The 10410-nt window shown below is 49.4% G+C and overlaps 1 protein-coding gene across 1 annotated transcript in view; it reads left to right on the top strand.

Moving 5' to 3' along the window:
* The first annotated feature begins 2291 nt into the window (after positions 1 to 2291).
* GNA14 (G protein subunit alpha 14) overlaps positions 2292 to 10410 on the top strand; it is a 194198-nt gene continuing 186079 nt past the window's right edge. Inside the window, exon 1 of the mRNA XM_004285837.3 lies at positions 2292 to 2426. Coding sequence (XP_004285885.1) covers positions 2303 to 2426 — 124 coding nt within the window. The 5' untranslated portion in view covers positions 2292 to 2302. The remainder of the gene's footprint in view (positions 2427 to 10410) is intronic.

Below are 10410 nucleotides of genomic sequence, written 5' to 3'. Positions count from 1 at the left end.
CTTTGGCCTCCGATTATTTCTTAAGGGGAGAATTACTAGTTTGGTCAAAGGGGATGGACATGTTTAAGGCTTCTGATACACACTGCCAAGTTTACCAGCCCAGGAAAGTTTTGCAGATTTGCTATAAACAATACGCTTCATATCTTTCTTGCAATCTTAGCAACTTTAGACCTAATAGAGTTATTCCAGTTAACTTGGGAGTTCAAATTTGCCCTAATTTTAATCATTTAAAAAGTACTAATAATTATGACGCAATTATTAATTTGAGAAGCCAAGAGGTCTTATTCTCAAATTGTAAATGAATGTAAGAGCTAAGAGAGATGTGTGACTAAATGGCTAAGATCATGTCCAGAAGCTTTCCTGTAGGGGTCGCTGTTACTGTCAATTTATGCCTGCAAGGCAACTAAAATAATTATGCATTTAAGAATGTAAGCACATGCATTTTTAATGCCTGATTCCTCTACATTCCCTAAACTGTAAAGTAAATAATAAGACCTTGCAGCCAGATAGCATCCTAATGCCAAGTTCTTTATATAATGACATATACCACTCTCTCCACTCAATATGCTCCTCAGTTTGAATTGAAATATATGCTACTCCTAAGAAAGGCACTTAGGCGTCTATTAATAGAGGAAGCATTAGCTAATTGCCTAACGCCATAAAGTGTTTACGTGGCACATGCTGACTTGACGAGAAGGAAAAAAAAAAAAACATTCATTGCTGTGGACGACGGGATCCCCTCCCTCCACCTTCACTTTTCTGCTTTTCCCGCGAAACTCTTTGCCCTCTGCCTCAAAATGTACACAGAAGACAAAATCAGATGTTGTTAATACGCATTCTATTGTGCCACTTGAGTACAAAGAGGTGCTTTTTAATTTTTAAGTTTTTATGAATGCAGCTCAAACGTAATCCCCACGTTCCAGGAGCCAGGCCAATGTGGCTGTGCGGACACAGCTTTGCGAGACGGCTATCAGGCTTCAGGGCTAGGGCAGGGACCATACCAGGGGCTGCTGGAAACGGGTCAGCCCTCTTTACAAAGGAGGAGTCTTTCCCATCGTAAAATGCAAAGTAGCCAGCCGTTTTCCATTCTTCACGTCCTCAACCCTCCTCGTCCGGCGGGTTACGAAGGGGCCGGGAGGATATTTACCCTCCGCTCTCTCACTTCTCTTATTTAACTGAACCCAGGGGCAGCTGCTTCTGAGTGCAGCGCCAGCCGGCTCAGGCCCAGCCCCACCTTGCAGGCAGACTGCCGAGCTGACCAAGGGCTTTGGCCGAGCCGGCGCTGGGCTGCGGCGTCCGGGAAGCGGAAGGAGCACGTCTAGGAAACCGCGGTGTGCGTCGTGCTGAGGCTGGCGCGAAAGGCTCAATTTCAGGTCGGCAGAGCTCAACCTCGCCGCCCGCGGGCTGCGTCGCGCTGCGGACGCTGGGCTCGGCTCCTCTCGCAGCTGGGAGGAGTTGAGGCTGCGAGTTGGCGAACCTCACTCACCTGTCGGAACCTGGCTCCGGACAGGGAGCTGGGCCTGGCGGCCCCTCGGCCCACCGTCTTCCCCGCGCCGGGACGCCACGGCCAGGGAGAAAGGTGTGGGGGCCGCTCCCCGAAACTCGAGACGCCTGGGCTCCGCGCCCCAGCTCCCTGCTCACCTCTTTCGCCCCCAGGCGCCCTCGGCTTGGCGTGCCCCGAAGGCCAGCTTGGGCAGACGCCAGGGCTGCGGGTTCGAGAAGCTCCGCCTCCTTCTGCCACTTAGAACCACGGGGGCCTCCAGGAACTTTTCCATTCGGTCTTAGGCGGCGATCACTGCTGAGGTTTTCCGAACTTTGTAGGAAAGGGCCAGCCAAGGACCTCTGCCTCCATCCCACGCCTTGCCTGCCACCTGCCTGGGACACCGCCAGGCCGGGAGTTCCCGCTCCCCACCGCCCCCGGCAGCGACGCCCCAACTTTTCACGAGCGGTCTGCGCTCCCTGTCACGCTCCTGTGCCAAGGGCCGCGCTGATCTTCCGGGGACCGGCAACGCTGTCTCCCCCGGCTCGCCCTCCTCCTCCCCTGAGCGAGCTTGGGGCTGGGTGAGCCCAGAGCTGCGGTGCACTTGAGCTTTCCCAGAGCTCCAAATTCGCTCCCGCTCCGGAGCCGACCCTTCGAGGAGGGATTGAGCCATAGTGGTCCCGGCCTTATACTCCGAAATTCGAGTCGGCCCCCCAGTCTTTTCCCACCGACCTCGGGTGCTGTCGTGGACCGGCTGGGAGAGCGGCCGGCGGAGCGTCCGGGCCCTGGAAACGGCGTAGCCCGTCGGGGGCTGCGCGCACCATGGCCGGCTGCTGCTGCCTGTCCGCGGAGGAGAAGGAGTCGCAGCGCATCAGCGCCGAGATCGAGCGGCAGCTTCGCCGGGACAAGAAGGACGCGCGCCGCGAGCTCAAGCTGCTGCTGCTGGGTGAGTGGCTGCGTCTCCCAGACCCCTGAGCGCCGAGTGTTTCCCTCCGGGCCGCTTCCCTCGCGTGCGACCCGCCTGGAGGACCTGGAGCCAAGCGGGGTGCAGCGCAGCTTCCTCCCCTCCCCAGGGGCTCGCGGATGGCAGCAAGTTGGGCCCAGTCCTTTGCACCTCCAGCTGGGCGGCATTCTCAGGCACCCCCTTTCTTACCTCCAAACTAGGGCTGAGGTGTAACATTCGACCCCTGTCTGCTTTCCCCGTTGTGCTTTGCCTCTCTCCCTAAAGCCTCATCCACCCCACCCCTCGGCCCCCAGCGTCGTACAGCCTCTGCAGAACCGTATCTTGGATGTTGGGGATCGGTGGTGGGGAGCTGCTTGATCCCCATCTTGGGTTCAGCGCTAGCTCTGCCCCTTGCGCTCTCAGGTCTAAACAAGCACGCGGGACCGAGAGCTTACGAAGTGTGGAACTGCGCTAAGTTCTTGGCATCACCGCGCAGTGATGCGAGCAGGTGATTTCTCCGTTTGAGAATTAAAAACGGAGGACGGAAAGTTGGCGAACTTTTCCTGACTGAGGAAAGGAAGGCACAGCAGATAGCGGGTCGGTCGTCGGGGTGAAGCCCAAGCCTTAACCACTGTCCCGCCTGCCTCCCGGGGGTCCCTTTGGGGAGGCCTGTTTGCCGAAGGCCCACACCTGCCTAGCTCAGATCCGCTCAGCGTGTGCTCGTATGCTCGTTCCTAGGGTTGGGACTCCGCTGCCCCAGCCGCGCTGGCTAGTTCTTCGTCGGGTTATTTTGGCCTCCGCACAGGCCTAGGTGGGACGCCCACTTTCAAAACCGTTAAGAGAATGTTAAGGTTTGCCCCAGATATGCCATAGGGCAGGGTCTCTTCTCTTCTGACGTTATAGAACCCTGTTCAGTCCATTTGCTGTTTGAGGAATATTTACCTTTTCCTTCTTTCAGACCAGGGTAGCAGCTATCATATCTTTCTAGAGAGCTGCAAATATTTAACTTTTTCTTTCATCTCTTCCAGACAGGAATCCTCTCTTATACCAGTTTATTCATCTTTAAGGAGTCACCCTCCCAAATAGCTTCAAGGAAAGAAAAGTCCATTTAGCTAGAAAAAAATAGAGAAGGCATTTTGTCAGTTTTACCTTCAGACCTGGGCAAGGGAACCCCTGTGTAATTATTCCCTGGGTTTAGGAGGGCAGGGTCTGCCCTTCCCCAGGTTGTGCCCTTCCCCACTGGGCTAGTGTCTGCAGGTGGACCGGACTGCCCACCCAGAGTCCACACTGCCCACTGCACCCCAGACCCCCATTGAAATAGGGAATTCAAAGACCCCAAGCCTGCCCTGTGCAAGTAGGGGGAGCAGACCCCCTCCCTGAGGAGTGCCTAATGAGGCAGCTGTACTGGGGTTGTGGAAGAGCCTGGAAATGTGGGCTGAGGGCCTACAGGTGTGCCCAAGAGGCCTTCCTGGAGGAGAGATGGAGCCTGGGTGGGGAAGGGAAGGGATTCTGTCCATTGGCTGGGGCTGCCCTCTCACACCTGGCCCAGAACTCTGAGGGGTCTGAGAATTCTAATTGTACCTGGCCTTCCAGGTTGTTATAAAGCTGCATAAGTCAAGGAAGGAGGATTCTGTGACAGTCTGCTAGAGGATAGCAATTTCGAGTAATTATGTGGGCCCTCATCGTCCTCTTGCCCCGGGCCCCCCAGAGGTTAGGGGCGGGCCTGGCTTTAGCTGCATACTTTTTCTTTTCAAGGACAGGCTGAACCCTCTATCATTGTGAAATACTCTGATCTGTGTCAGTGTGTGAAGTTCAGTGTCTGGAATATACCAGGAGCTTGACAAATGAAAATTAAACAGTAAGCTGAGCCACTCTGGTGATTCTTATCACCATTCAGGTGATAAGCCTGTTCCAAGTAAAATGCTTGGATTTACTCACGCTCAGACTAGGGTAGGAACGTTTGTAGGTATGTTTTCCCTGGAAGTCATACTTAATCCAGGTGATTAGAATCCTTCTTTGTACCCGCCAGGCCCTTGCCCCTCTCAGCACTGCCTGACCTTCCAGGATCCCCCTTTTCATCGTGCCCAGCTGTGACTAGCACACAGGCTCAGTGCTAGTCACTCAGAAACTGTTAGAAAGTTTCCATACCACATGGAATTGTCTACAGTCCCAAGGATGGACTTTGAAACCTCTGGTTACTCTGTAAGGGAGCCGGTCATACTTGCATTTCTTAAGATAGAGGAGGAGGAGGTGATGCCCAAGATAAAGGAATCAGGGAATGCTGCTTTGTCTAAAGTCATGCAATTTAATTAAAAAAAATAAAACACCTGAGCCTCTGTAATGGGTGCATTAGATGATCTGCTGCCTGGATACCTCAGGTGAAAACTCTGTTTTGCAAATGGGAATTGAGGATCCTGTGTGGAGCATGGAATGACCTGAAAGGCCACCAACTCTTTGACAAGGAAGCATGTTGTTGCAACTAAATGATTTGAGGATGTTTCCAAAGTGCATTCAGTGGGGCAGTATCCCGTTTGTGCATAATAAAAGCATGGGTCAGTGTCCGCAGGGAAAGATAAAAATTGCTGTCTGTTTGGGGCTGGTATTCGCAAGATGTCAGCATGGTGGTCTCTCAGTGGAAGGAGATGGGGGAAATAAAGGAGACTGCTGACTTTAGTAGAAAGAAATTCCTTATCAGTTCTTCAGATAAAAGTAGGACAAAAGAGTTCTGATAAGAGCCCTGAGGAGCACCACTCAGTATGGGAAGAAAGTGTCTGGACAATAGCAATTAAATGGGGAGAAATGTGATCTTTTATTGGTTCTTGGTGTGGAATGAGGCTTGGGAAAGTGTTGCTTGTTAATTGGGTTGAGGGTCGCCAGCAACTCTGATGGCTTAATTTTGGATGCAGACCCCATCTTGGAACTGTCTGGAAGGAATGTGTACTGGGGAATTGGTATTTAACTTATGCTGGTATAGGGATTAAAAATGTAGGTTATGAGGCCTGACTGCCTGGGTTCAAGCCCTGCCTCTACCCTTTCTTAATTGTGGACTAACTTCTCTCGGCTCTGTCTGGCAGTGGTAAGTGGCAGCTAGCATCACACTGTTTTTGAGCATTTTTAGCCACCAGTGAGGTGTCATTTCCATTTTAGTTGACCAGTTGTAGGTCTCTAGCAGTTTGTGTAAGTTGTCCTGGTCGTGCTTTAACAAAAATGTTTCACCTTGAGTTTGCCTTACTGTTTTCTGAACCTTAAGCCGACTTTAAAATCTTATTCTCCTTACACTAAAACGTTGAAAAATCTGAGTCCCCCAAAGTTTTATTGCATTGGTTATAACAAAATTCCATTGTAGAACTCACTGTCATGTTCCTGGGCTGGAAGTCTATTAGAGGGAATGGCGTAGACAGTGTGGGTTTCTCAGTAGAAACTGACAGAATTTTCTTGCTTTGTGAGGAGAGGGAGCAAAATGGTGAATATGCACATGTTCCTTCCTCTTGGCTTTGTTCAATCCAGAGTGCCAGGCACTGCACCGGATTTGCGCAGTGGTTCCCGTGTCCCGCCCCCATCACTTTTGGAGCACTTTCTTCTGGCATAACTACATGCCCCAGGCTCACCTCGTACCACTCTGCCCAGTCCAGGAATAAGACATTTCACTGCAGGGCCTTGATCACTTTTAGTAGAGAACTGCACCCTTTCTTCTAAGATGTTTAAGCCACTTGAAACAAAGATATCAAGTCCCCTAATTCAAATCAAATCACCGGTACAGTATCTAAGCACCTGAAGAACCACATCTCTAAAGCACTGAGTCAGAGGATGAAAATTTTGAGGCTGTGCTGCTGTGAGCAGATTTAAAATGGAAAAATCTACCAATGAAGTTTGACGAAAAACAATGTAAAAAGAAAAAAGGCTTGGCCCTCAAAGGTTTTCTTTTTTGTAAAAGATAAAAAAAAAAAAAGATGGCTTCTAGTCTGTATCACCTTTTTATTTTCTTTTTTTCTGTGATACCTGAATCACAAGAGAAAAGTGTCCTTGTAAGAAGCCCCATGTGTGGCGTTGCAGGGAGGGAGATGGCTGGATTGAGAAGGCAGACAGAGAGGGGTGTCAGCAAGTCAGTGTGGCCAAGCTATTGTGTTACTAAAGGCAGAGATTGAAATTCAGGCAAAAGAGGGACTTTATTGGAAGGATTCTTACCAGGGCCTCTCATGAAATGAAAAGGATCAAATAGTAAAAAGCGGGAAAGCAAGTGCCAGGGCGTTCCTGGGGCCCTTCTCCACGGCCACCAACATGACTTGGCTCCGTCCCCTTTGGAGCTCTAGAGCCCCCTGGGCCTTTCTTGTCCCTGTCAGAGAGCCTGCGGCCCTGTGTGGGTGAGGGTGCGCTCCTGGATCAATCACTTTTGTCTGGGAGACACACAGCACAGACGTGGCTTCATCTGAATACAGGTGGCCTGGGGCCCGGCTCCCTGCAAGGGCAGCAGCCACTGCTGCAAACACTGCCCAAGGAGTCAGAAGCGTACCAGCCGAAATCCCAGGGCTCTGAAAGTGGAAAGCACGGCAGGACCCTCTGCAGAGCCCCGCTTTCATTGCAGCAGTTGGCTGCTGGGTAAATTAATGGCTTATCACATTGGGCGGGGTTCTTGGTTGCAGACCGTTTAAGCCGAAGAATAATTTGTTGGCGGGGAAGCAGGAAGCTCATAGAATTGATAGGGATTGGAGAGCAGGCTAAGCCAAAGGGCAGGATCCAAGGTAGTCTTGACGTTGGGGTCAGACCAGACTGCCAGGCACACAGCCAGAGACGCGTCACCCCGAGCCGAGAGTCGCCGAGGCTGCCCTGGATGCTTACCTCCACGTGAGAGCCGCGAATGACTGTCTCCTGCTACTCTGTCACTTTTCAAAACCTCGGGCCATCTGATTGTGCCCATCTGCCAGAGAGCTGGGGGGAGAGGCAGGAGGGTATAGTGGTGAGAGCGTGCTCTCTGGAGCCAGGCTTTGTGAGTGTAAAATCTAGGCAAGAAATCGTTCCCATTGTGCTGCTAACCCCCGTCTGGGCTCGGTTACAAGGTCACTGATAGAAGTAGCATGCAGTTCCCAGAAAGGTATGGAGATAGGACAGTCAACAACATGAAGTCCCTGCTGGTACCCCTTCTCAGAGAGCAGGCACCGGATGTGGGGTCATAACGTAGAATCTTTTTTTTTTTTAATTTATTTATTTTTGTCTGCGTTGGGTCCTTGTTGCTGCGCGCGGGCTTTCTCTAGTTGTGGTGAGCGGGGACCACTCCTCGCTGCGGTGCGTGGGCTCTTCACCACTGCGGCCTCTCCCTCTGCAGAGCATGGGCTCTAGGCGTGCGGGCCTCAGCAGTTGTGGCTCACGGGCTCAGTAGTTGTGGTACACGGGCCTAGTTGCTCCGCGGCATGTGGGATCTTCCCGGACCAGGGCTCGAACCCGTGTCCCCCACATTGGCAGGCTGATTCTTAACCACTGCGCCACCAGGGAAGCCCCATAACTTAGAATCTTGAAGGGAACAGCACGTTAAGGCTCTGGAAACCTGAGTGTTTTGTTTTGTTTTGTTTTTGTTTTGGTGGAGGTAGCCCCTGAGTAGTGGGTATATGACCATGAGCAAGACATTCCCTTTTGAACCCTAGGATCCTCACCTGTAAAATGAAAGGCTTGGATCAGGTGACCTCTGAGGTCTTTTCCATTCTGTCATCAGATGGTTTATACTAGTGGTTCTCAAAGTGTGTTCCCAGGACCAGCAGTGTCAGCACTGGGAACTTGTTGGAAATACAAAGTCTCAGTCCCCGTCACGTCCTTCTGAACCAAATTCTGGAGTGGGGCCCCGCAGGCTGTATGTTAATAAGGCCTCCAGGTGACCCTGATATACATAAGTTGGAGAACCTGTTTTATAGCATTAGCCTGCAGCTCAGGACTGGCCAGCCTCTGCTTGCTGCCCTAGACTCTAAGGCAGATATCCTTCTCTTTCAGCGGATATCTAGGAGGCCCCTAGGATCAACCTGCCTAGCGGATGCTCTGTTTCTTGAAGTTGAAGCAATCTTTCCCTCACCAACTTGATGAAGGGTCTTCAGAGTGTGAGCTGGGTAATCTGTAGCGACTGTTTAGCCTTTGTCCTCAGGTGCCAGGTTGCTGGGCAAAGAGGAAGAGCAGGCACGCATGTATGTACGTCTTACCTTGGCAAGAGTCCTTACAAAAGCAACAGTGTGCATTTGCGTGGACCCTTGCACTTTGATGTACAACTCCAAAAGTTGTACTCCTATAAATTGCAATGGTTTTATGGCCAATAACCATTAAGTAGTTACCTTTCCAGTATGGACTAAGTGGTGCGGAGGAGACATATTTTAGCGTGAGCCACCATATATCAGTCTGCTCTTTGAAAGTTCACCCTCTGTGGAACATTGGCTGGTATTTCCATCCAAAGGGTCATATTCCTGGTTCTCAAGTTTTGTTTTCTTTCCTAAGTAACTGATACATTCTCATGTTTTGTACTTTTTAATGAATGAGAGGAAAAGAGAACATTTATCTTTTATTATTTTGTCTGAAAGGCATCTTTTGTATGGTCAGTCAGTTGTCAGTGACCCACAGATGATTAACTATGCCACTGCTGTCTTGAACCTGCCATGAATAACACCTTCATTTGAGTAACTCATCCCCAGGATGCTTTTCTGTTGCTCAGCTACTATGTAATTGGGAAATATAAGCTAATTGTATTACTAAACAAAATGAGATAAATGAAGGTGATAAATCATTTGCAGAATCACCATCTAATGTACCTAGTGGTCTAAATCCTAGTTGTCCGAGTCAATGCCACTCAAAAAGTAGTTGTGGGTCCCGGGCCAGTGTGCACGTAAGACAAGTACAGAAATCAAGAATAAGCATCTAGAAACTTTTATAGCAATTTAACATTGCTGTGGCATCAGAGGGTATTTTTATTGTATTTCATTGATGTAACAGTCTGCAACTGAATGGGAAAAATTTAAAAACTGGTCCCTTACCACAGAGTTTGAGAAACACAAGTGCAAACTTTTATGGGTGGGGTGGCAAAGGTCCAGAGGACTGGAGAGACTCAGCAGATGTCACAGGGCTTGTAGTCAGTAGCTAACTGACAGTAAGCCATGGTGAGGAGTCCAGTCTCTTAGTTGCCAGCCCATTCTTTCATTAAGTCACCGAGTCTTCATATTGAATTTCATTTCTAAGGCAACATCCATTCTAAGATATGCCATTGATTTGAAAACAGATTTTCATTTACTGCGCTGTAGGAAATATACACATCAATGCAAAGGCATCTTGACCTTGAGAATGTTAATTTGTGTGGCAATAAATCTTGAAATCAAGGATATAAGGTTATGTTTTTCTCTTTTTTTCCCTCTGATAGTACACATTTAAAATGAAGCAAAACTGCCCCAATTATTGACAAAGAATTCAATTTCGTAAAACTGATTAAGTGCTGAAATTAGATTGGAAAAGAAGCCTCTGTCATATTGCCATCAGCCCACTGAGTTCAAGTAATCTTATGCTATGAAACTCTAAAAAGAGTTGCTTCCTAGATTAGTGGGACTTTTATATATAAAGAAGTTTAAGAAGAAAATTAGAGCAACAAAATGTTGTGAGAGCACCGATATATGCTACTGTTTGCTCCAGTGTCTGAATAATTGTGGATGGGCCACATCCAGGCAATTGGTTGAGTCTAGGAAGAGTTTCACATGAGACCTTGAACTCTATGGTGGCTTTGTTCACCACTGAACCCGCAATGTTGAGCACAGAGCCTAGCTTAAACACTGGTTGAATAAATATGTTTCTCTGTCTCTATAGTGGTTTCCATGAAATACCAGATGAGTAGTGTGAATTTCTTACAGGAGCTGGACGTCTCTGTTGTTTGGGGCACTGTAGGAACATTCATGGAAGGAAGACAAACCTGGTTTGGGCCTTGAAGAAAGGAAAATTAGAAAATTCCAGAATTGGTTTGTTTTTTACGTGTATA

The sequence above is a fragment of the Orcinus orca genome, chromosome 6 (assembly GCF_937001465.1).
Source record: "Orcinus orca chromosome 6, mOrcOrc1.1, whole genome shotgun sequence".
Taxonomy (NCBI): domain Eukaryota; kingdom Metazoa; phylum Chordata; class Mammalia; order Artiodactyla; family Delphinidae; genus Orcinus; species Orcinus orca.
Note: the sequence above shows the minus strand (reverse complement) of the source record. Positions and strands in the feature narration are given on the sequence as shown.